The sequence below is a fragment of the Eumetopias jubatus genome, unplaced genomic scaffold (genome assembly GCF_037043125.1).
Source record: "Eumetopias jubatus isolate StellerSeaLion01/CBP00866 unplaced genomic scaffold, mEumJub1_p1.0 scaffold_11, whole genome shotgun sequence".
Classification (NCBI taxonomy): domain Eukaryota; kingdom Metazoa; phylum Chordata; class Mammalia; order Carnivora; family Otariidae; genus Eumetopias; species Eumetopias jubatus.
The window spans coordinates 125,895,604-125,923,027 of record NW_028274817.1 but is presented as its reverse complement, the minus strand read 5'-3'; the positions used below and the strand labels follow the sequence as shown (position 1 = coordinate 125,923,027).

The 27,424-nt window shown below is 47.7% G+C and overlaps 1 protein-coding gene across 3 annotated transcripts in view; it reads right to left on the bottom strand.

The window, feature by feature from the left end:
- Window positions 1–27,424, bottom strand: part of DHRSX (dehydrogenase/reductase X-linked) — a 152,827-nt gene that overhangs the window by 29,537 nt on the left and 95,866 nt on the right. For all 3 annotated transcript variants that reach the window (XM_028114960.2, XM_028114959.2, XM_028114961.2), the window contains 2 exons: window positions 11,188–11,289; window positions 282–489 (listed from right to left, as the gene is read on the bottom strand). In XM_028114960.2, coding sequence (XP_027970761.1) covers window positions 282–489; window positions 11,188–11,289 — 310 coding nt within the window. The remainder of the gene's footprint in view (window positions 1–281; window positions 490–11,187; window positions 11,290–27,424) is intronic.

Here is a 27,424-nt window from a genome sequence, read left to right as displayed (position 1 = left end):
CGTCATATGTAAAATGAGGATAGTAGTGTTTACTTAAAAGCATGTCTGTGCTGTATTCATGGGCGGGTACAGATAAAGTGCTTAAGTGCAAAATAGTAAATAATTAGTAGCTAATTGTCATTATGATTATTCATAAGACAGGTTTATAACAAACACTGGTCGGTGAGGTGCACCGTTTTCCTGTGATGCTGAGCACCGTGCCCCACGTGTCACCATGTCAGGCTCGCGAGGCTGACGGGCAACCTTGAGCCCCCCGGACGGTCAGTGGAGAGAGCACCCACCTGCCCTGAAGGTCATCCATGTTCAGCTCCCCAATGTAATGTGTGGCCGACGAGACGGCCAGCACCCTTGCGCTGCAACCAGGAGATCCAGACTCCTTCATGGTGTCCAGGAGGAGGTTGGTGAGCAGGAAGTGCCCCAGGTAGTTCAGCCCAAAGTGCTCCTCAAATCCGTCCCTGGTTTTCCTCTGAGGGACCATCATCACCCCGGCTGGAACAGAGGGGATTTCAGAGAGAGTTATGACATGAGATGGGGGAGCCGTTCCACAGACGGCTCCAGGGATGGGGACGCATGGCCGGGCGCCAGCCAGGAGGATGGGCTCTGGTCCTCACTGCCATGTCACCTTCCTGGGCCTCAGGTTCCTGCTGCGTACACAGCGGGAAAGGTGCCAGGACATCAAGACGGCACCTGCAATGTGGCCGTCCAGCATGTGGAAGAACGTGAGAATGTCCCGAATCACCGGAAGATGCCCCCCGGCCGGCCCCGGGAAGTTAGTTCTCCTGGACTGAACAGCTGTCTGTACAAACAAAGGCTCCCTTGTTGGAGGAGCTTCCCGGACACGCTGGGACGCTGATGTCCTGCGGTCTGCAGGGTGCAGGGGGATGGAGCCCAGAGCCGAGTTCCCCAAACTCATGTTGCCATGGCACCCTCCCCCAATTCACAGGGCATCCCAGAAATGGATTCATTCTTCAGGGTGCCCTGTGCAAAATACCGACCCAAGTATGCACGCTGGCCATCCCTGCCCCAGACCCCAGACCAGCCCTGTTATTCCACCAACACATTCATAAAAATCCACCAACACATTCATATGCTCTGTGCTTGCTTCTGGCATTCTCCCCCAAGCTCAGAACAACTCTACCCCCGTCAGGGCAAAGCTCAGCCAGTGGCCCATCCCCACATCCTTTCCATGGATGCTGGCTCCCGGATGTGCAGGAACCATGCCTGTCCCGTATCGGTCCGTGTCCTGGAGCAATCCAGCATGCTTGAATGTGCATCTGTTGGAGTACATGTATGTAATTGTGCTTACCTACTCGTATGTGTATGGATGTAGGTGTATTTCACATGTCTTCTGTGTGCATCTGTACATTTGTTGTAGACATGTTTGCATATGTCGCAGGTGCTTACATGCATTTGCACATATGTGCACACATAACCACACACAAACATATACAAACATATGTCCTTATACGTTTTCAGGCACATACATTTGTATTTATGCAAATATATCTATGTGTGTGCTTGCAGATGAAAACGGGCTGGTATTTATAAGTGTGTGAGCAAAGGTATTTGACTATGCCTCAGTGTTCACAGCTTATTTGTTTGCATATGTATTTATGTGTAATGCGTGCACACCAATATGGTCACTTGCACGGCATTCCTGCAAGTTTTTGTGTTGGTGCGTATTTTGAATTTGCAAATGAATCTGTATTTGTGTAGGATTTGCATGCACATAGGCATACCTACTTATTTGTGTGTGCATTTGTACATGCTTGTATTTCATGTGTATGCATTTCTCTGGGTGTATGTTTTGCATCTATGTATGTGTTTCTGTCTGTCTTTCATGTGCACATATAGATATATATTTGCACATGTACATGTGTATTTGGTGTGCATGCATAGGCATTTCTACATGTAATTCTCTGTGCTTTCTATACATGTAGATAGACAGTTTTCCAGCTGGATTGCAGGGTCCCTCCCTGCACACACAGGTCACAATGCACGCCCCATCACACCCGCGCCAACTCAGGATGCACTTTGTGCATTCACGACCTTACACATCTGGCCTCCATGCAGGCTTATCACTGGTGGGGTGCTCAGGGCAAAGGAAACGTCTGACCCCGGCTGTGGGTTTCACAGCACCAATATAGTGTTTTGGGTGCAGTAAGGTGGTAAGTCACATTAAAGAGGTAGAAAGGAGAGCCCATGACCTCTACCCCATACACACCTGCTATGCTAAGTGCTTTTTTCCATGTCCCTTGAATGCTCAGCCCTCTGAAAACGGTCCAGGGGATTGAAAATGTGTCTCCTGAGCTTTACTACTACAGAACATCGCTCAGGTGGATGTACAGGGCGAGGACATAAATGGGGGAAACGAAGCCACATGGGGTCTTACACATTGAATAAAAGGTATATTTAAGAACACCCATAGTCACTCAGCTGAGCTAAGAAGACATTCCCAAAGGGCACCCGGCCTCCACGGCGTCAAGCAGATGTGAAGTCTGGCATTTTGAGAACAGGTAAACACCTCCCTGGTGATGTCATTTTCTTGATTATTATATTCAGCGTGATGAAGCCAGATAAGCAGGACTCTGTCCATGCCTAGAGGATTACAGATTCCTAGTCGGGCGAGCCAGGCTCATCACGAACACTGGGCTTCTATGAGGCTGCTTGAGAGGGAAGCCAAGGTCAAGGCAGCTGGAAACGAGCCTCCAGATGGTTTTGACACCTGCTTCCTCAGGAGATGGAGTCTGTGTCCCATCCCTCGGATCTTGGTCACCGCATTAACTTTCTGCAATAAGCAGAATGTGGCAGCAGTGTGACAAGGCTTGGTCAGGGAAGACCCTGCGGCTCCCATGCCTGGTTGCTAGGCATGCTGGGGGGAACCAGTTTCATTTAAGAAGACTGGCTGGTATTTGCAACAACGTGGATGGAACTAGAGGGTATTACGCTAAGCAAAACAAGTCAGTCAGAGAAAGACAAGTGTCATATGATCTCAATGATAGGAGGAATTTGAGAAACAAGACAGAGGACCATAGGGGAAGGGAGGGAAAAATGAAACAAGACGAAACCAGAGAGGGAGACAAACCATAAGAGACTCTTAACTCTAGGGAACAAACCGAGGGTTGCTGGAGGGGAGGGGGGTGGGGGGGACGGGGTGGCTGGTGATGGACATTTGGGGAGGGTATGTGCTATGGTGAGCGCTGTGAATTGTGTAAGACTGATGAGTCACAGACCTGTACCCCTGAAACAAATAATACATTATATGTTAAAAAAAAAAAAAAAAAAGAAGAAGAAGAAGACTGGCTGGTGCCCCTGAGACCGCCATATTGGAGAGAACCCATAGGGTCATCTGGTCAACCATCCTAGCTGAGCCCAAGTGGTGGGCAGCACCAACTTCCCAGCACTGAAGCAAGCCATCTGGACATCCAGCTCCAGGTGAGCCGTCAGGTAAACAGAAGCCCGAGCTGCAACTGCACAGGACACCCAGAGCTAGAACCGCTCAAATTCCTGTGCCCCAAAATTGCAAGCAATAGAAATGTTTATTTTTGAGCCACTAGGATTGGGGGTGGTTTGGAACACAGCAGTAGCCACTGGAATATCACTGCATGCATAAATGATCAATTCCTGGAATACCAGTGCACATGTAAATTATCAATTCCTGGAATATCACTGCAAGACTAAATGATCAATTCCTGGAATACCAGTACAGGGGTAAATTATCAATTCCTGGAATATTACTGCATGCATAAATGATCAATTCCTAGAATACCAGTGCATGCATAAATGATCAACTCCTGGAATACCAGTGCATGCGTAAATTATCAATTCCTGGAATATCACTGCATGCATAAACTATCAATTCCTGGAATATTACTGCATGCCTAAATGATCAATTCCTGGAATACCAGTGCATGCATAAATTATCAATTCCTGGAATATCAATGCATGCATAAATTACCAATTCCTGGAATATCACTGCATGCATAAATTATCAGTTCCTAGAGTATCACTGCATGACTAAATTATCAATTCCTGGAATACTAGTGCATGCCCAATACCAATTCCTGACATATCAGTGCATGAGTACATTATCGATTCCTGGAACATCATAATGCATGCATAAATTATCAGCTCCTGGAGTATCACTGCATGACTAAATTATCAATTCCTGGAATACCAGTGCATACCCAATATCAATTCCTGGCATATCAGAGCATGCATAAATTACCAGTTCCTGGAATATCACTGCGTGACTAAATTATCAATTCCCGGAATACCAGTGCATGCCTAGATTATGAATTCCTTGAATATCAGTGCATGCCCATTACCAATTCTTGGAATGTCAGTGCATGCCTAAATGATCAATTCCTGGAACATCCTGGCATGCATAAATTATTAATTCCTGGAATAGTAGTGCATGCCCATTACCAATTCCTGGAATACTACTGCATGCCTCAATTATCAATTCCTGGAATATCTCTGCAGGCATGCATTATCAAGTCCACGTTACAGAGCCCCATTTTGTGCGGCAAATGACTGTCACTAAACTCAGCCTCCAAGTATCCAAATTCATTGGAAAATAGCCCACATAATGGAATAGAGGCAACTGCAGGGGATGTGAGGCTCCATAGGGATTATTCTGAATTTTGGGATATTACTCTCTAGTGAGTTCCAGTTCAATCTAGTTAGTTAAGAACAATCTGTCATAAAAGAAATAACTGTTGTGGGTTATTCCCTTCCTTGGGATGGCCTCTGAGTGCCCGGAAGTTGGTAGCAGAGAAAATGGCTAGGGGACTCTGGTCCGCCAAACCTTGGGGCAGGTACACAGACCTTGGGTTTCACCCCACCCCCAGGTCTGAAGGGCTGGACTCATTAGTTTTTTCCGGGGTGCAAATGGTCCACAGCCTCATCTCCTGAAGGCGTACAATATCGAACTCATTCCGTTTCTGTTATGGATTATCTATGATAATGTACATGACAAGCAAATGTGGGGTAACTGTTGAGCTGGGGGGGAAATGCCAGCATGGATCTTTGTTGGATGCAAGTTCTGGTGACAGATCATGGCACAAACTCACTGACCCAGGCCCTAAGAATTTCACAATAATGATGCTCTGGGCCAAGAGCGAGTTCAAGGTTACTCCAGAAATCATAACCAGTGTTTGGAGCACATTCTTGGCATTAACAGCATCACTGAGGAAAGCGTACTTTTAAAGAGCAGCGAGAACATCAGTGCCATGCATACAGTCGGTCGCCTCTTGGAAATGTCCAATCCATTCTGGGGCTCATGGAAGTGAGGTGGGGGATTCCAGCACCACGGAGGCTGCACCCAAAGCCGTCCTAATCCTAATCCTAATTCACGCTTGTGTCGCATACCGAGAATCGCCAAGTTCCTCTCTGTTCTAAAGCAAAATGTCCCAGACGCCTGCCTGTGCAGAGCATCATCGATCTCAGATGATAATACTTATTGAACATCTCACACGTGCTGAGGGAGAAACTTTAACTGCATCAGTGGAACTGGATTTGCGTTTTTGAGATATGGCCGTCACATGAGTGCATCGGAGGGTTGTCCCTTGATAGTGAGCATTGCTGAGACCTCAGAATCTCCCTTTGCCCGCTGAAAAGTGGGAAAAGGAAAATTAAAATATCTGCTCATTGATGCATGCACTGGATTGGGAAGTGGACTTGCATGCAGAACATGTTGTTCTTTAGGCAGCAAAACAATGAAACAGAAAAGGTATGTCCTAATCATGGGGGAGGAGAGAGAGTTGTGTGTCTTGCGGAAGACAGGAAAGGCAGAAAGGAGAGAGAGAAGGGGGCACTTCCCGGCTGGTGGCACGTGGCCAGATGATGGCTTCACTTCACGACATGAGGAACATTTCAGAAATGCCACCATCACTCTGGGGAATGAATGCTACCCCTACCTTTAGAGTCACTGTCCCCGCCCAAGCTTTGGATTCTGTTGACTTATGCATTAGTGACACTCACAGAAAACAAAACCAAAGACGTCTGGAAGCTGGAAACCATGGTAGTCAGGAAAGGCATACAAAAATGTAGGGGCAGGGTAACAGAACATTCTGGAATGGAGCAATGAGCATTCTGATTCTGCCGGTAAAACATGAACAGGGAAGGGGTAGTCCACGTGCCTTGGAGAAGGACGCTGGGAAAATCTATAGGTCAATGAATGCCTGTGGTTCCAGGCAAGACTGGGGTGGCAATGAACCCACAGGTGCATGGGTACTGGGGTTGATTGCTTAGGGGTTAGTGAACCCACAGTCACATGTAGGCCAGTCAAAATGTTGAACTCAAAGGCAAAATTCCATGTGTCCAAAGTAAGTCTTCAATGTGAATACAATGGGAAACACATTGGTAAGACCGTCGTGTGGATGGGTCCCCATGGCATGCCCAGGCTTCATAATTCCCATTTCCACTCTGGAATAACTTTCTCCATGTTGTCATAAAAGGCAAATGTAACGCCCACCCCACACACCGTGATGATGGTAAGGATCCAGTTGTTTACTGAGTATGTTTCTTAAATGGGCAACGAATCTTGACAGAAAGTACCATCCACTTGGATCTGCCATATGCATCATCGAGGACACCTGAGACCAGGTGCTTTACAACACACAACTCTTGGAAGAGCTTCGGGGTGACATGCTTCCGGGGCATCTGGATAATTGGAAAACCAGTGTATTTCTCATCCCACTTCCTAGAAGCTCATGAAGGGCATTTGCAAGAACAAAGGTGTTCAATGCAGGAGATGCAATGCACACCCACAGCCTCCAGCCTACTGTTCTGGCAGTTCTGGGATCATGGTAAATCACGTCAAACGGCACTGCACACGCCCACCACCAGAAGAACATCCAACTGCCTTCTGTTCTAGGAAAACCCATCACACAGCAGAAAACGGGGAGGGAGACACGTTGGAAAACAAACAGAAGGCATCGATGAGAAGTGGTCTACACACATTTGGATCCAATAATCCATTGATGCATGCATGTGTGGTGGTGATTCACTAGCTTCCGTGTTCCTGGAAGGGAGACCAGATGATGGCAGAGCCTGTTTTGCACAGGGGACGCCAAGTGCCTAAATAGGAAAACTGCTCAGGCATCTGCCCGCCAAGAAACAGGTACCATGTTAGTCCTCGCTCAACGGCTCTGCGGTCTTCTGTGGATGCAAACTCCATCAGTATGTACCTGGCCAGGCGAGAATTGTTTACTTCTCAGGGTTATTTTATTTCTTAAGGGTTACCACTGCCATATTTATTTTTAGTGATTCTTGATTTTGGGAAATTCATCCATTAGAGGTATGGGAAGAAGTCCTACAAGGATAAAACATCAATTCCATGCGGTTATTTCAAAACTATCTGTGATCAGGTGTGGGGATGAGAGACTGGATAAATAAAATTTTGATGTGAATCAACTATAAATACTATGCTGGCTCTGCAGGAGATATACTATTGATTCTTCTTGTGTTGGATAAATCCTCAGCTTGGATCCTGAGCTTCCAGAAAGAGGCAGTCTGGTTCTATTTTCATCACACTAGCAAATGCAAACACCATTTCCCTTCTGAAGTACTTAACATTTACAACATCTTGATCGCTCTTATCTTTTTTTTTTTTTAAAAAGATTTTATTTATTTGACAGAGAGAATGAGAGAGCACAAGCCGGGGGAGCAGCAGAGGGAGAGGGAGAAGCAGGCTCCCCGCGGAGCAGGGAGCCCGACGCAGGACTCGATCCCAGGACCCTGGGATCATGACCTGAGCCGAAGGCAGACGCTTAACTGACTGAGCCACCCAGGCGCCCTCATCACTCTTATCTTAAGAATAAAAAATAAGAGAGAGAGAGAGAAAATAAAAGCACAAATTCTGGCTCCCTTTGGCCCCTGGGAGTCCCCTTTGTGGAGTGCAGTCGGGGCTGTTTTCCAGGAGGTGCGACACATGTGGTTGGCTCACAGAAGCGGGTCCCGTGAACCCACATCCTTTTAACCAGGCTCATACACAAACCAAGGTGAGAGACACAGGAGAAATGTAAATCGAGGTTAAGTCTGAGCGCACTGGGCCGGAGATGCATCCACCTGCAATCTCGCCCGCACGGTCCCAGTCACCCCACTGGCCTCAGGGCCTTTGTCCCTGTGGCCTTCCCCTTATGCTGGGTTCCACGGGACGCCACTTCAGAAGCCGGGGGCTTTCCAGACAGATCACGTCCGAGATGCAGTCTTTTCTCTCATTTATATGACCGCGTTGTCATATTGCAGCTGGTACTTTCTAGGGTGAGACATGTCACAGAACAATTACTTGTTGAGTATCTCCTTCGCTAGATAATGATTTCCGTGAGGGCAAGGGTGCTTGTTTATCACCGTATTGTTCCTGCCTGCGAAATACCGAGCTCACGTATAGCGGGTGTGGTGGGCTGACTGATGACCACCCCCCCCGCCACCCACATCTTGAATCCCTGTGTGAGAGACAGAATAACGTCCCCACCGACATCCGTGTCCTGGTTCATGTGTGGTGGACGGCATCCCCAAACACATCCACGTTCCCGTCCCACTGTGGTGGACAGAATAACGTCCCCAAAGATGTCCACATCTTGGTCTCTAGAGCCCGTGAATATGTGCCCCAACATGGATAAAGTCGGACTTTGCCGACTGGATTGAGTTAGGGACCCTGTGATGGGGATGGTCCTGGAAGACCCCAGTGGTCCAAGATCACCACAGCTGCCCTCATAAGAGGGAGATGGGAGGCTCAGAGTCCGAGAAGGTGATGTGTGGACAGAAGCAGACATCACAGAGAGACAGAGTGGGGGCGGCAGACACTACCTCACTGGCTTTGAAGATGGGGGCGGGAAGCAGCCATGAGCCAAGGAAGGCCGACAGCCTCTAGAAGCTGGAAAAGCCCAGTCACTTCAAGAGAAGTCAAGGAAATTTCAAGGAAAATCAAGGAAGTTTCAAGGGAAATCAAAGGATTGTCCCTTAGGGTCCGTGCCACCTGGGGCTCAGGGATTCCACGCTGAGCGTGTTGTGTCTCCATGTGTCTGGGGCAGGGAGCAGCAATGGTAGGTCCTGAGCACAGAGGAAGGTGTGTGTGGAGGAGAGTCCGGCTGCAGTGAAGCCAACGTGGCGACAGGATTCCCTACGGAGGGAAAACGGATGCAGCATACAGAGGGTCCAGCCTCCCTCGGTCCACGTTCAAACCGTGTCCCAGTCTCGAGAGAAATGTTAGACAAGCTAGGCATGCTTGGTTTACCCTCGGCAGAGAAGAAGAACAGGGGCCATGGTAGGACCACCGGGGCCATCTTGAAAGCGAAGGGCAGAGAGTGAATCATGGAGCATCCACTGATGGATATAACAGAGTCCTGTCATGCACGTGTCCATCACAACTCACAAATTCTGGATTGGCGCAACACAGCGCTTTCGTCCTGCTGTTGACAAATTGCTCCATGATAAAGTCCTCTGGTTGCTAATTATTGAGGGTGTTACGTAGATCGAGGAGATAGGATGTCTAATTGGACGGGATCCCCCACAGTCCCACCAGTTTCTGTCTACATTGGGCAATTCATAATATTCTAATTATCAACATTTATAACACTGATAAATGCCCTGACCAAGGAAGCCCCCACCAGTGCCAAGACGGAGGAATCCCAAATAACTGATTTCTGCAAACAAATTTAAGGTGCACCCATTTCGGGAAACCTTGAAAAATATCAAGAAAGGTCACGAAGAAAGTGAAATTAAAATCATTCTGAGCCTTCCGACGAGCGTCACCAGCACTAATAACACACATGCACTGTTTGTTTCAAGGCTAAGTAGGTGGAAGTGGCGTTAGTTATAACTTTGTTCGGCACCCAAACATCATAGGTATATGTGCACACATCCGCATGCATAAATAGATCATTGGAGTCAGACCCTCCAAGTCGTAAATGCTACCTCTTTCCCTTCACTGAGAAATTTCCAATCAAACAGGTGTACTGGGCAGAAGCCTGTCTGCATCCCCTTCCTGCCCACCAACCCCACTGTTATGACAGAAAATGTTAAAACATGTTAAGACAAAGAGAAAGAAGACAAAGGGACAGCAAATCGAATCCTGGAAGCCAGAATCAGATGGACTAATGCGGTGCAACCTTAGTATGTAGACTTATGCTCCCTCTTCCCTGCAGATCATGTCCATCCATATTGTCATTCTTGCAATTTCTTACTATGGTACCTTCCATGGCAAAAGGACTTTGGAGAAGAGAGTCAATTAAGTCTCTTTAGCTGCGGAAATTCACCTAGATTATTCAAGTGGGCTCAGTGGAAGCAGAGGGGTCCCATGGCAATGTTCTCCCTGCCATCCAATAGATGAACGATTTAGCAAATGTTTTACATAATTTTGGAAAGAAGGTGTCATGTTTGACTGATGGCTACTCCTTTCACCCTATTAATATTACCATTTATCTCCCCTACACAGGACCAGCTGGTCTCCAAGTCTGAAAGCGATGAGTGACATTCTGTGGGCACGGGTGTTTTCCCACCATACTTCTGATAGTTTTGGTGTTCTACATGGATTCAGTTTGGTCATGTTAATGGCACCGCCTCCTCACTGTGGAGGGTTTGGATGAACTTGTATGACATCTCTTGAGTGTAGCAAGGGAAGAGAGGAATGTCTCAGGCACCAAGATGTGTCCATGATGCCCTTAAGAGCTGAGCATGGCTGAAAGAAAGGGTCAGGGTCAACGCTGGTTGGTGTTGAAGATGGACAGGTGGGCAGGGTGAAGGCAGGGGAAGGGGAGATGTGGACGCCACATGTCCATTTGAGGAGCGTTGGCCACAGGGAAGAAGTCAAGGGACAGTTAGGCATGAAGCCCACATACTGATGACCCCCGTGGGGACGTGCTGAGGGTTTAATACAGTAACATTTGTGAAAATGCCCAGCCTTTACACATTCATAACACACCTTACTTATTAGCTCACATGGGCCAGAGAAAATATCGACTCCATATAGTGTATTATCAGGCTTACCATCATTTCAAATTGATTATGCCAATGACAAAAGCTGAATGCATCAATGAGGTAAAGCCGCGGTGACCACAGAACATATACTCACAAATTTCCATGGAAATCCTGCTCTCCCAAAAAAGGAAAGGACTCCTCTCCCAGGGCAGCTAGCATGCATGTCTGCCTCGGAGTTAACGTCTGGATTTCCCCACGACTCACCGTTATTGACCAGGACATGGAGAGGGATTTTCTTCTTCTTGAACTTCTGGACAAATTGCCGGATGGACTGCAGAGATGCCAGATCGCAGTATAAAAACTCCACTGCAAAAGGACAGAAACACCGGATTATCTTCCAACCTACCACGGAAGCTACGATGGTTTCTCAGTAAGTTAAGTTCCTTCCCACCTGGGGAGTGACACTGGATTTTTAAGGTGAAGGTACAAAGCAGGGAACACACCCTAAGAAGACCCTCCATGAGTCATGCCCTTGATGATCCCGTCTCCTTGAGTGTGGATGGGACCTGTGACTTGCTTCTCGTCAACAGAATAAGGCAAAACATGGAATGTCAGTTCTTTGAGTAGGCTCCGTTATATGGCAAAGATGATGGGATGTCACTCCCATGACTGCATTTCCTTAGGTCAATCCCCTCTTGCTAAGGCTTGCTGGAGAGAGATTTTCCTGCTGGCTTTAACGAAGTAAGCCGCCATGTTCTGAGAGTCCATGGGTCAAGATCCTTCCAGTGGCTTTGGGCAGCTGAGAGCAGCCCCTGGCCAACAGCCAGAAGGAATGTCAGAGCCTCAGACCTATAACCTCAAGGAACTGCATTCATCAAACAAACAACCGAGTGAGTTTGGAAAGGCATTCTGAGCTGCCAGAGGGGAACTCGGAGCATACAGCCCTTCGGAGCTGACATCAGTTTCCTCGGTCATCCTGCGGCATGACGGTCTTTGTATGGTGACATCACTTTGGGTCTCTGGGACCAGCTCTTGGGAACATGCTCACTTGGACACTGGTGGCAAGACCCCAGAACAGGGGGGTACACAGCTCCCATGCCCAAGAACCAGTGCTTACTGCAGCACACAACCCAGGAGTGAGACATGTCTTCACGGTTTTGTTGTTTTGTGCTTTTTGTAAAACATTTTATTTTATTTTTTTAAAAGATTTTATTTATTTATTCATGAGAGACAGAGGAGGGGGGGGAGAGAGAGAGAGAGAGAAGCAGAGGGAGAAGCAGGCTCCCAAGGAGCAGGGAGCCCGATGTGGGACTCGATCCCAGGACCCTGGGATCATGACCTGAGCCGAAGGCAGACGCTTATCCATCTGAGCCACCCAGGCGCCCTGTAAAACATTTTAAATATCACAACATGGGGGCACCTGGGTGGCTCAGCCAGTTAAGCATCCAATTCTTGGTATCGGCTCAGGTCATGATCTCAGGGTTGTAAGCTCGAGCCCTGTGGGGCTCCGTGCTCAGCAGGGAGTCTGCTTGAGATTCTCTCTCTCCCTTTCCCTCCCCCTACTTGCTCTCTCTCTCTCTCCCCACCCCCTAAAATAAATAAATAAATCTAAAAAATATAATCACAACACAAGAGAGCCAGCCACAAGCACTAGTTTGGAAGGGTACATATTTTGGAACATATATATTTGCTTTCTCATGGAAGGGGCATTTTAAGATCATCTACAGTCCCCAGCTTCTTTGGTGTGAAGAACAAAGCCTGTACGTGCCAAGTCGCATGGCCAGTGAGGATGAGGAAGTACCCGTTTTCAATATTTTCTACAAAGAAATGCAGTGGGAGTGGGGGTAGGCATGCTTCTGGATCAAAGCCCCTCCAAGTGAGAGCTACAGATGGGTGCCTTCCTGTGAAGTGTTTGTTACCAGTCTGCCATAAGACAGCCCAACACTGAGAATAGTGTTTAGAAAATATAAAAAAAAAAAAAAATCGACAGTCATTTTACGTTTGCTGAATCCAATGACTTATAAAAAGCAAAATTGGAGGCCCCATTTTGCATGTTTTTAAATTTTATTTTTCTAGTAATTCCTGTCTGCCCCATCTACATCAGTATCAATCTGTGACAGATTTGGGAAAGGCGAGTTTTGCCACAGATGGTTTGGAAGTGCTGTTCTAGAACACAGTGCCATCTGGATAGGCATTCCTGAGACACCATTCGAATACTCCCCTAACATATTCATGAGAATATAATTTTTTTTTCAAAAAGGGGGAAAGCCTACACTACGTCCAATAACTGGAACCGATGATAACAGGGTTGGTAGACACACACGCTCAGCTTCCAGAACGAGAGCAATGTTACTGCCTCTTTGTAAAGTCAGAAGATGCTTTTTCTTCGCTCCCTGGAGGAAAGGGTTCCTAACCAGCCAGAAACATGAGAGTCACCTTTCCACTTTGAGATCGCTGCCTTGTGAGGCAGCCGAAGGGCTTGGCTCCATTTCTGCACGCTATTGCCATCAACACCTGCCTTCCTACATTAATTCAGGAACTGATCCCCCCAGGGTATCACTGGCAGGAAGGAGAAGGATTGCATGGCGGAGGGGCTGATATTGCATAGGGAATATGAGCCCGTAAATCAAGCCCTACCATCGGGGAGGACAGAGCAGTCACTGCAGACTAGAACTCATCACAGGGTCCATCCCTGACAATGGGAACATAGTAGGCAAGTTGCAGAGCGTGGGGTACCACCCCCGTTGAGCAGAAGCACCAAGACTGAGCTCAGACAAGACACAGGAAATCACATTTGCTAGGGGCTCAGTTGGCACATCCACCTAAAATCTGCATTTCCTCCCCTGCCCAAGCCCCAAAATGTGCACTGGGAAATGGGGCAAGGGTCATTGATCCAGCAGGGCACCTGGGGGTTGGAGGTGGGAGAAGGAGACAAGGGTGGCATTTTCCATTCTACCTGGAACGCCATCAATGATACCATACACTTCTATTTGGATATTTACAGAAATGGAAGTTAAAATGTTTTGAGAGACTTCAATGTACCCCTCAGGGGCAAGAAGTACCATATCTGCCAAACATGACTGGAAAATGTGAGGTATACCAGTCATCCACATAGACAAAATGGAAGACAGAGGAAAGAGGCATGAGCCCTGAACCACTGGTCCTGATTCAAAACCAATATGGTGGCCTCCCATTGAGGGTGGGGGGGAAGGTGAATTCTTCTATATTGATTATAGTTTTGAAAAGTGAGGATTAGGAATAGAAAGGCCAAAAGTTACCAAACAAACAAGCAAACACAATGGGGGAATGACCCCATTCCTACAAGGTAAGGATAACTCCAGATTAAAACGTTAATGGGACACAGAGAATTATTAGCTATGGACTCAATGCTCAATCAATATGATGCACTATGGTCATGCTGTGCCACTTCCTGCCACATCTTCTTCAGAGTAGCACAATATTGAGCTGTATTGCTCAAGAACTCTTGCATATGCAGGGAGAGACAGCGAGAATCCCAATTCTTAGGAGGCTTAGTGAGGGTCCAACTTTGAGCATTTGGCAGATCGAAAGACAAGAAAAGAAAGGACCCAGAGAAGGCTGTGATTAAGACACTTGACAAGGCTGAAGAATGCAAATTTACAAACAGGAGCGAGTCTTTGGTAACGAGGAAGATTTTATAATTATGGGTTCCTTATTCTCTCTACATTAATATGTGAAATTGGTAACAAAAAGATGAAAATTTCAGGGAGATGAATACTTTTCTGTGAAAATACTGATTATTATAGCCTAATCAAGGAAATAAGGAGTAATCAGACCAATGAATACAAGAGCAATAGAAAAATTACAAAAGAATGGCATCCAGAAAAGAAGGGAGGGTGGTGACGGTGTTTTAGCCAATTCTTTCATAGTTTCAAAGAACAGACCATTGCACCTCTACTGACTGACTCCAGACACAGGCAAAAAAATGCTGAGTTGTTTCGTTTGATGAAGTTTGCACTGTTGTGATAGAAAAATCTGCAACAAGGCAGCACCAGAAGGCGAGGAGACAAAATCTGGGAAGCACTTGACCCCACCGGTAACATCTATACACACAGATGAAAAAGTCGCAAACACAAACGTAAATGAAAAACCGTTGGGGATGAACAAAAGCAAGTGCAGCTAACAGGAGGGGAAAAAGCAGAAGATCATTTCCAGAGAGGTTATCTGTTTAAAGATGTTTCCCAGCCGCAAAAGCCTCCTAGAACTGACTCCACTCAGCTGCCCGTAACCGCTACCGCTTGCGATGGAATGGGCGTGCATTTAGGAACAACACGGCCCCCAAAAGGCGGAGAGGCATTGTTTGTGGGGAAGAGGGGTTCACCAGTAGGAAATGACAGCTCTCAGCCCTGTCCCAACAGCAAACACGTCTGTCCCCTGTGTCCAAGGTCGGCTAGTGCCAGGAAACCGTGTCCTGCTCCCCGGTGGGGAACAGAAAGTCTGTCTGCAAACAGGACATGGGGCGCGCCTGTGCCCGTGTTCGGGGGCAGCCACAGCCGTCCCGGGACCTGACACCACATTCCGGGAGCTTCCAGCTGCTGCACCCACTTCGGGCAAGCCCCAGGGCAGGGGGGCAGCTATCAGAGGAACGGGGACCCACAAAGAGCCGGGGTCTGCCCAGAAGGAGGGCGGTTTCCTTAGCACTCCCTGCCCCTCCGCGTTGCTCTGTTTCTCTGAAGAATAGAGGTGAAGCAGACGTGGGGGCCGGCTGTCTATGCACATACCGCGCTAGTCTGTTGAGACGCGTGAAATCCTGCTCTCCAGGTGTGCACCACAGGTGAGCCTGCCCCCAAGAAGTGGTTGTGACAGGGGGCGGGGGGAGTATTCTGTGTGCATGCACAAGAGATGGAGAGACCAAGGCAGAGACAGGGAGAGACAGCTCAGAGAGAGAGAGAGAGAGACAGAGAGACACAGGGACACAGAGATAGAGCAGAGAGACAGACAGAGACACAGGGAGACAGACACAGAGACACAGGGAGACAAACACAGAGATAGAGGGAGATAGAGACAGAGACAGAGGAAGAAAAAGACAAAGGGAAACAGAGAGACAAACACAGAGACAAAGGGAAACAGAGAGACAGAGACAGAGGAAGACAGAGAGAGACAGAAGGACAGACACAGAGACCCAGAGAGATAGAGAAACAGACACAGAGGCAGGGAAGCAGAGAGACAGAGAGACACAGACATAGAGGGAGACAGAGACAGAGAGAGACAGAGAGACGGGCACAGAGATAAGAATAAACAGAGACAGACAGGGAGACAGCAACAGAGAGACCATCAGAAAGAGACAGACACAGAGATACAGAGACACAGACACAAAGACAGACAGACGCACAGAGACAGAGAGATAGTCAGAGGCAGTCACAGAGACAAAGAGACAGAGAAAGGCAGACAGCCAGAGAAGCAGAGCTCCGTGGCAGGGAGGGAGCAAAGTGAAAGAAGGAAGGAGCATTTTCATCCTCCCTCTGCTGGCTCTGAGGCCATATGCTGTCAGTGCTGAATGCTGGGGCTGTATCTCCAGGCGGGGTGTGCAGGGAGGGAAGGTCCCCAGAGAAGTAGGCTGTGCTGACACCGTCCAGGCAGAGAATGGCGTCAGGCCTTGGGCATCCATCTGGAACGAGGCTCATGCACTTGTCCAGATGCCTGTCCTGGAGTCCAAGACTGTGAGGCACTGGGGTCCCACACGGCCTCTCCCAGACAGGGAGATTGGGAGACTCAGCTCCGACAGTATGCCATTCCACATGGTGCACCGCCCCCTCCCTTTCTGACACACAGGGTGCATGGTACTGTTTGAAGCCTTCTGTCTGGTCAGCCCTCCCACAAGGACCCAAGCACCACGACCCAGCCTTACGGCCAGCATCTGAGACCTGGGGCCCCGCGCTCGGTGGCCCGGGTGCTACAGCTGTCCGTCCTCACAGGGACAAGGTGGGCACAGCCAGGCAGGTGCAGCTCGTCCTCAGTCACCTGCTCAGCTTGCTGCTGGCTCACCAGCCCAGCCTTTTGTATTCAAGACGCCCATCCCTTAACCAAAAATGTACTACAAATCAGGTGTTGTCTTAGAACCAGCTTGAAAGGGCAACCTGTCACCTCTCTGTGCCCACTAGAGTGTCAGCTCGTCCTTATCAAGGGAAACTCCTCCTCACAGAATCCGCCCTACAGAGGGATACTGTCCATGCCTATGCACACACACCCACGCCACCTCCAGGGAAACCCATTTCTCCTGGTGTCTCTGACTGGTTTTCTCTCTCTAGAGATACTTGGCCCAACCATCCAGCACGGTAAGGCCCTACAGATTTGAGCCCAAGCAGCTCAAGTATAAAACGGCAACAACCGCAACCCAAAAAGGCCAACAACAACAACATAAGTCATGAGGTTTGGCATGCATTCTTGTCAAAATGCATGGAATTCTCAGATTATAGAGTATGAAGACGGCTGTGTTACCCGCATTTATTAGGAAAGTGGAAATTGACAGAATATACTTGATCAGCCCCAAGACAAACAGCAGGTGCCCCCAAAAGTGCTTTCAACATAAAGAGAAAAGAGCAGCTTGGAACCAACGCATAGACCAGCCGATTAGGAAGCACTCAGTTTGTTGCATGGAAACAGGGGTTTCTAAGGAGCTTGGAAACAATTCCTTCTCCAAGGAGGGGAACCGTCCTCCTGCAGATCTAATTTGCTTTATGCACCCACAGGGCTGCACCAGCCCTGATGCTCATGGGTTGCTCATTAATGCAGGTGCAGTGTGGATGCTGCACATGGCTTAGGTATTAGAACATCACAAGGATGTTAGCACGGGCTTCGTGCCGGCTCAGCATGGTGTCCCCCTTAAAATTTAATTCCTAAGGAGGAGTTCCCCAATTGGATCCCACACCAATGTCTACATAACCAACCATGGGGGAAACACAAATTGAAATCCAAGGGGGAGGTGACCTCGCACCTGTTAGCATGCCCAGCACAGAACATGACTCAACCTTGAAACAGAAGGTGATCCTGCCATTTGTCACAACAAGGATGGACCTCGAGGGCATGATGCTCAGTGAGAGAATTCAGACAGAGAAAGATACTGCATGATCTCACTAACGTGTGCAATCTAAAAACGTCGAACCCACAGAAACACAGAATGGAGGATGCCAGGGGTTTTAGGGACAGGGAACGGGGAGATGTTGGTCAAACGGTATGAAGTTCCAGCTCCAAGTTCTCAGCATGACGATGATAGTTAACAGCACTGAATTAGATACTGGAATTTACTGCACGGAGATCATAAGTTTGTTCACTGCACAAACAAGGTAGCAGCCACGTGAGATGATCGATGAGTTAACTGAATTGGATAGAGTGATCATTTCGAAATGTATATGTACAATAAATCATCACACCATATGCCTTTAAAAAAAATCACCTGGACAACCTAAAATACATGGGTACCTCCATAAATACCTCGGTCATAAAAAAAAAATTCAAATGCTTCAAGGGAATTGCTTGGTGCCCAGAAATGAGGGAAATGGGACCCCAATAAAACGTCCTCCTGTGCCCATGTAACCAGCATGCTGAGTGGTGATATCATGGGTGAGCCAGAGGTGCTAACAGACCAGGTAGAAAAAGGACAAGCATCAGCCACGTGGGATGCACAGTGAAACAGTGGTACATAATCAGGTTTTTAGGACATGAAGAGAATTGCTATCTACAGCATCTGACCTCCTTGGAGGCTCTCAGGCTTCCCCTCATTACTCACTGGTGAGGAGGGAGTGTGGTTTCTTGGGTATAGACAGCGGATGAACAGCTCGAACCCAGGGAGCATAGATGCACATCCACATATAGGACCGCCTCCCCTCTGGGTGGGACTGAGGGCTTGAGGAGCTAGCCGTAGGAGCTAGCTATGCTGTGTAACAACACATCCTACACGTACTGGCTTGAAATGACACCCACTTATTATGTCCCAGTTCTTTAAATGGGAAGTCTGGGTGGGGGAGCACCGGGTCCTCAGCTCAGGGTCTCAGGAGGCTGAAGCCAAGGTGTCAGACGGGGCTGGGCTCTCAGCTGTAGCTCGAGATCCTGTTCCAGTCCAGTCTCATTCAGGTTGTAGGTGAAATTCAGTTCCCTGAACTTGTAGGACTGGGGTCCGGTTCCCTTCCTTCTCCCTCCCTCCATCCTTCCTCATTCTTCCTTTCCCTCTTCCTTCCTTCCTCCCTCATTTCCCCCCTTTTCCTTCCCTCCCTCCATCCCTCCCCTTCCTTCCTTCCTTCCCTCCCTCCTTTCCTTCTTCTCTTAAACAAGCTCTCCAGAAAACATCCAGACTCTGATAATCTCTAAATGAATTGATTCCACTATTAATCAAGTTTTCAGACATAGGGGACATAATGAAACATTCTAAATATGTCAGATTTTTAAAAATTCTTTGGGCACTATGGGGAACTCCAGAATTTACCACCTCTGTCAATATCACCTCTGGCTTATCATGGGTAATACACTTCAGGAAGTTTTTTTTGGACTTACTTCCTAAAAACAGAAGTAAAGAATCCATTTCAATAACAGGTCTTAGATTTTTTTTTGTTTTATGTTACCTAAGAACAGGATATCGCTTTGTTTTGTCTTGTTTAGTTTCTTGTTTTGGGCTATCCCCTCTCCACCGACTTGCAGACAAACAAGGCATGATGGTGCCTGGTGCTCTGTGTTTACTTTATGAATATTTCATGAAGACGGTGGCGTAGAGTGAGTACTGCCTCCCCAATCATTGTCCCTGAAGCTGTTAATGCATCCCATCAAAAGGGGAAGATGAAAGCATCCCAGTATTATTTGTCCCTCTTGGAAATTACAGCACTTGTCATCCTCAGCCAGACGCTTTGCCCTGCATCTTTCAGCGGCACACCCGGGGGGCCCGATGATCAGATCTGGGAATGAGGTCCCAGCATCCGCACGGTAATGACTGTCATTTTGTTGGGGTGCCACATCGATTTTCCGCATCATTTCCCTCCCGTGCTCATAAAGCGCACATTAAGATTTGGCAGAACCTGTTCATCAACACTGTTAAACCTTCCCAAAGAGCACACGCCATCAAGACACAGAACATGTTTTGTTTTCCCTCCAAAGGACCGCAGCATTGCCCAATGGTGGACGTCTTTTGTGCAGGGGACTGTCTTTTATTTGTTTTCTTTTTCTCCCAGGAAACTGTTTCTTTCTGCATCACATGGCTGAGACGTGCCCACAGATGATGGAAAAGTCTGGCCAGGATGCTTGCACTGACGCGGGCTTGGCGGCAAGCTAATGCAAAAGGCGTTAATCGCCGTGGGAGAGCACAGAAACCGGGCTCAAATGGGTGCTGTTGCACAACACTTTGGGGTGCATGCACATCCTCAAAGCACCCTGAAAAAATGTCAGTGCTGCTTTATTATGCTCTCAGATTAATGCAGCCATAAGACCACATGTCAATTAGAATATCGGGCGATCTGAACCTTTTCTACATGTAGTGTCACAGACATCTGCCAAACCAAAAGCTATCTGCATATATTATTATATATTAAAGACAGAACTTTTTTGCTAAATTTTATTTACTTATTTGAGAGAGAGAGAGAGAGCACGTTGAGTGGGGAAAGGAGCAGAGGCGATGGGAGAGGGACAGGCAGATTCCCCACCGGGTTCATAGCCTGACATGGGGCTCAATCCCATGACCCTGAGATCATGACCTGAGCCAAAACCAAGAGTCAGATGCTCAACCGACTGAGCCACCCAGGCACGCCAAATACAGAAATTACGTCTATTTGTATATAATATTTATTGTGGTATATGTTATATTGTATGTAATATAAATATATAAATAGTATATAAATATAATATGTAATATATGATATATAGGTACCATTTAATACATAGTACATATTATATTATGTTGTATATTATGTTTATATATAATACAAATACGTAAAGTAAATAACATATAAAGGTATATATCATTTACATACTTTTAGAAATCTTCCCAATAGCAAAAAAAAAAAAAAATTATCAGCACATTCAAATAACTCCATGACTGGCCTCAAATAAACCTTTAGCTTGAGATGCCAGAAATATTGAAGTCTGGCAAAATGATCTCACATCTAGCCATCAGCCTGGAAATGATACTGTCTACAAAACTGGTAAAATCGAAAGCACATCAGCACACCACTGGGTTTGTAGGAGGTCAACTGGCATCTTTGGCTGGAAACAATGCATGTGGGTGACATACAAGCTCCCAGAAGGCACATTGCAAAACACAGACATGGCGTTCTCGGTGAAGTTAACTATGTAAATGGGTACGTCTGTCGAGTCAGGGGAGAGGAAATTTCCCCACAGATCTCTCCCGTTCCTGTATTTCCTGCCTGGGAGCCACTGACTGTCCTTTCTTTGGGGTTATCTTTTGAAGCACTCGCAAAGCAAACAATTTAGAAAGATGGATACAGCATCTTCAGACCAATGGACACACACACACACACACACACACACACACACACACACACACACAAAACGGGGGAATCGCATTGTCTTTTTCTTCTGGGTCAGATCCAAACAGTCAACATGCGCTACAGTTAAAAAAAATATTCTCTGTTACAAAAAAAAAGAAAGTCCCTGGTTATCTTTTTAGAAACTAATGTCAACTCAGTCCTTATTTTGTAAGGGTCTGCCAATGTTTTTAAGGCGCAGATTTAAAGTGTTTGCGTTTGTCATAATATTTGACTCCATCTGATCAGTTTTGTTTTATTTTCTTTTGAGATTTTTTTTTCTTTCTGCCTGCAGCCTATCTGAATTGCCTTTTTCTTGCCAATTTCAAAATGCCCAAATGGCGATGATTTTAGCAGTAATGTTCTTCAGAGAATAATGTTTGAATTTCCTGTTGTATGAGTTCACGAGGTTGGTGGTAATAGTACTGTGATCAGAGAGGCTTACACAACACATATTTATTCTCTCCTGGTCCTGGAGGCTGGGAGTCTGAGATCCAGGCAGGGCTGAGGCTGGGAGTCTGAGATCCAGGCAGGGGCTGAGGTTGGTTCCTCCGGAGGCCCCTTTCCTGGGCTTGTAGGCTCCGTGCCCTCCCCGTGTCCTCACGTGGTCATCCCTCTGTGTGTGTCTGTGTCCTCATCTCTTCTTATAAAGACTCCAGTGTTATGGGATCAGGGCCCACCCTACTGACCTCATTTTACCTTAATCCCCTCTTTAAAGGCCCTATACCCAAACAGTTCCATTCTGAGGTCCAGGTCTCCTACATATGAATTCTGGGGACACAATTTAACCCAGAATGTCTGTGGATGGTGAGATCCAGGTTAGCTGTGCTGAAGGTGTCTCCTACTTGGGTTCCTCCAACCAGGTGGTCTGGCTTGGTCATCCTTGGCACCAGTGCCCCACAGTGGGAGGATGTCTGGACAGGGTGAGCAGGGAAGCCAGCCGCCTTAGAACAAGGTGGTGTTTCTTAGACCACACATGGCTTTGCTAACACCCTGACAGAAGTGCTAAGAAAACACCATTGCCTTCACTCACCCACACAAAGTATCTGTCAAATTCCAGAGTGAGTATTTCATTCCCCACAGACCATTGCAGGCACTGGTGAAACACTTTCCCATGAGGACAGGAGGGGACAGGAATTCTCTGGGCATTTTCCGAAATGGCTACCATCCCCCTCCCACTGCAGGATGGAGTATTTCTCCAATACTCATCATTGGAACCAGGTGGCGCTCCTGCAGGGGGATCTCCCAAAAAGTGCAGCCTCCTCCACCTGGACCAGACTGAGTCCTGGGGATTCCAAATTCTCAGGCTTGTCCACACTCAGACTCGAGAAGCTCATCAATCACTCTGCAAGCGTTCCCACCTGTGCCTGGACCCGTGGGAGCTTCTGTTCCTGCTAACCCTCCATCCTCACCATCCACCTATGTGCACCTGTGTGTGTGTGTGTGTGTGTGTGTGTGTGTGCACGCGCCTCCAGTTTTCAGGACAGCAGTTGGCCCTGTGATTGCCGTTCTCTGAGGACCTAGGAAGGCCTGCTGGTTTTCAGTCTCTCGCTTTTTTCGTATGAGGACAGAGTGGCAACCGGCAAACTCTACATGGCAGAGCAGACACTGGAAGACCCCCCAATTCTGAGATTCACAACGGTCACCTAGAGGGATATGCTCTTGTCTCTCATTTATAAAGATGCATCTTCCTGGCCTAAGAGGTTCCTTATCTCCATGGCTGGAGAGACTTAAATGTTAATGGGAGAGAAAGGCCACCCGCAAGACCCTCCCCTGACTTGGTTCAAGAGCATGCCATGGAGGTTCGCAAATGCACATATTCACATTCGGGCACATGTTCCCACTTGCCTGCCTCAGTCTGATTTCACTTCCAAGGCACTTGTTGGTTGGGCAACTTTGGGTAGGTCCCTCCATCTCTTTGAGCTATGGGGTGGTATCAGTCTGGTGGGGCTGCCATAAGAAAGCACCACAGACCACATTGTTTAAAGGTGAGCAGGCCGGAGGCTGGAGGTCTGGGATGAGGCTGCCCGTGTGGTTGGTGTCTGGTGAGAGCAGTCTTCTTGGCTTGTTGATGGCCGCCATCTTGTTCTGTCCTTACATGGCGGACAGGAGCTAGAGAACAAGCTCTCTGGAGTCTTGTCTTTAAAGGACACCAGTCCCATCATGGGGGCCCCACTCTCATGACCTCCTGTAATGCTAATTACCTCCCAAAGGCCCATCTCCTAACATTTTTGGAGTTAGGTTTCCACATGTGAATTTTGGAGGCACAAACATTCACTCTAATAGCAGGGTCGTCATCTGCAGGGTGGGATAATGCCTTCCTTTTTGGGGGGGGCTCATGTGAGCTGTAAATGCAACCGTGTGCCAACCAAGAACACGGTGCAGTGTCTGCAATCTAGCAAAGGGCCCATAAGCATTAGCTGCAAGCTAAACCTGATTGTCATCACCCATAAAGCTGTCCGGCAAACCCAGTGTGGGAGCGCTGGAATCATGCCAAACACTTACTGTTGTAAGTGCTTCCACCACTGAGACACGAGGATAGACGTTGGCCTCCCCAGCTTACAGCCATGCCGCAAATACAGGACGGTGTGCATGTCGGGTCTTGTGTCTGCTCTGGCGTGTTCAGCTGACACGGCACAGAAGCTATCAAGGATGTTTTTAAATCTCTGTCTTGTCAAGGCACAGGGCTAAGTAACCTTGTGGGTGCCAAGCACTCCAAAGTGCTCCAAAGCACACATCGTATTCTTGCCTTTCTGTGTCACGGAGCTCTCTAGCAGGGAGGCCATACACCAACTTGTTGGGGCTTTGCTTCTTGCATTCATCCTATTTATCCTTAGAACCTGCTTCTGCACCTGTTTCTAATTTAAAGCTAATGATGATCCATGACGGGTCCTCACGGCGACAGACACTGACTCTGTAAGTAGATGCTGCCACATTCAGCAACACCGGGGTAGACGTTCAGGTATACTCTAGAGAAAAACAGAAGTCAGAATACACATTGCTCCATGTCTCCCAGAGTCAGGGCTCCCAGAAAATATGCTTGAATGGGTTTATAAATCACATCAAAATGGATTTTCAGGCTCAAAATCCTTAGGCGGTGTCATGAAGGACCCCAAAGGCTGCTATGTCGCCAGAAGCCTATTCTCTTTTTGTGACCTCTGGGTGGTGACTGCAGAGCATGAGTCATCTGAGAGATGGAACTCTGCACAAAGGAGGATGAGTTCCACTTAGGGATGCCAAGTGCAACACATTCTTCCCTTCCCATCCCTCACTTTCTAATAAGGAAAGAAACTAAGGATGCATGGTGTTCTTCCAACAGAGCACCTACATTTTGCCTGCGTATGGTGCCCCACATTCATACCAGGTAAATGTGTGGGGCTCACAGGTAAATGTGTGGGGCTCACACTTCATTTAAGGGATCCAGAGGTCATTTCATGAAGACGTGCCTACAGATCACAGTTTCCATGATGCTCTGGGTCTTCTGTCCAAGTGCCATGTTGGCTTTTCTCCAGGTCTCTTGTCCCAGCAGTACTGAGGCAGCTCTGAGTTTCCAAAGCTGGACCAATGGACAACAAGATGGTGGTGGGGACAGCAAAGCCAGGGAAATCCAACAAGATGGTGATGGAGACAGCTAAGCTAAGGAAGTCCAATAGGACAGTGTTGGGAACAGCTAAGCCAGGAAAGTCCACCAAGACAGCAATGGGGAAAACGAAGCCAAAGAAGCCCAACAAAATGGCAGTGGGGACAGCAAAGCCAAGGAAGTCCGCTCGAGAGCAACACCATGAGCCCCAGCTGTGGAATCTGGTTGCGGACACCCTGCGCAGCTCACCACAGTCACCAACAATGAGCAGGATGACAGGTGGATACAGATACATACTCCCCACATTTGGAATATTAATTGTGGGTGGAGAATTTACTGAAAGCTAGAATCAGCCCAGCCTGCCTTGACTGTCCCTCTTGTCTACTGATTAGATCACTTGAAATGTAAACCTAGGAAGTTGCGAACAATCCTGGGAGAGCATCATTCTTTTGTTATATAAACAGAGTAGACTGGCTCCGATTCTTGACATTCAACCCTTTTAATGACATTAATATGACTTTCAAATTGTAGACCCCCAAGGAAGCTGCCATTAGTTTTTTGTTTGGTTTGGTTTTCCTGGACGCCTTTCTTATAATCCACCAAGCAAATGGCTCATGCCCATCTTATACGAACAACATCCTTTGTAATCTGTGGACCACACAGCAGCCAGCTCTTAGTGCCTACTGTCCCAGAGAAAAGGTTCTCCCTGATACCGATGACACATCGAGCCACAACCGATACAGAAGACAGAACAATCCAAGGGCAAGAGGCGGTTCACACACAATGAGCTAAGAGGGCGCCATTTTGATTGCGGAAGTGTAGACTTGGAAGTCAACAAGAGAGAGGAAAGATGGGAAGCCTTGGGTATGAACTAGAGGGAGGAGGAAAGGACACGGTAGGGGGCATCCTAAATGGCTCTAAAATATCCAGCACATATAGAGGAGGAGGTAGAAGAGGTGCCGCCAAAGAACCCCAAGGTGATGATGGAGGGGTCCATGTGGTTAGAAGATGAGAGAAAAGGCTCAGGAACTGTCCACCCATGGGTTGGGGTCCAGGCTTCCACACTTGGAAGCTGGGCCCCTTAACTTGGTTTTCTCATGTGTGAAATGGAGCCAAGAATAGTACCCACCTCTGGGATGTTCTAGAAACAAGCTGTGCAAAGTTCCTAGCATAACGCCCAACGTATATTGAGTGCTCAGTAACTACTTCCTCCACCCTGAAATTCCTGTTTTTGTTAGTTAGAAGAATCATGGATTGTTAGGGGAGGTGACAAGCAAGATGTCACGAAAGGCAGAGAGGGAAAGGACAGACTGATGGATTGAAGGCATCCATAAAAATGAAGCCCCAGGGAGCGACCAGCTCCCAAGAAAGCAAAGGCACTGAGTAAAAATTACTCTGGAGAAATGTACCAGGAAGGAGGGAGATGGGCAAAAGCAATATAGCCTTGCAGTGGTATTTTCGGAGTGCTTTTTAAACTAGGTTGCTAATTGGACAAATTAGGCATTGGCTGCGTGACCTCGTGTGGGGATTAGCTGCCCTGTGTTAGCCAGGACTCTGGGTAAACAGATGACACCAAACACTTGGAGCCTCACACATGGGCACCAAAGAAACAACAGCACCGTGTGCATGTGAAATACAATTTATGTCTGCTAGCTGGACCCTTCTCTCTGGGACATGACCACCACTTGGTGACAGCCTATCGAGGTGCAGCCCCAAGTCACCAGAGTGTCGATTTTATGCATCAGTAGAGGCACCTGGATCTTCCTCCTTTGAAAACCAGCAAGAATATCCAACAATACGTTCTCTTCCAGGTCACCAACACGGTAGAGCGCTTCGATTTCCACGTGATTTGGCCAGGAAGGCACTTTCCTATACCAGTATCCTGGGTATTACAGTGGATTGTGGACACGTCTAATTCTCACAGCAGTGATATACGAAATGCGTGGAATACTGCCATGGAGGGAAGCTCACCTGTGTTGTGAAGCACAGGGTTTGTAACGGGCGTCAGTCACGTACACGAGGCTGACCACCTGCACCATGGACCTTTGTCTCCAGTCCCTCCAGGGATCAGGCTGATAGCACGTGGCCCTTGATGGCACAAGACCCTCGCTGTGTCACTGTTAGCATAAGCTATTGGGCATCTCCCAAGGCCCCCAGGTAAACAGAGGCAGGACTTCTCCAGAGCTTAGAGGTGACCTCTCAAGAGCCAGGGACAATGCTAGACCTTTTTTGGGCAAAGTGAATCCTTGAGTCCACACCTTTCCCAAGACCGTGCACGTACGCGCACGTGCACAGCATCCCTAACACATCCAGGACAACCAGACGTCCTGCACTGGACCAGGAACTACCATCATAAACCGCACCAAAATTTGGACTTAAGTCGACTTTTTGTAAGGAATCGTTTCCTTGACTTTAATTT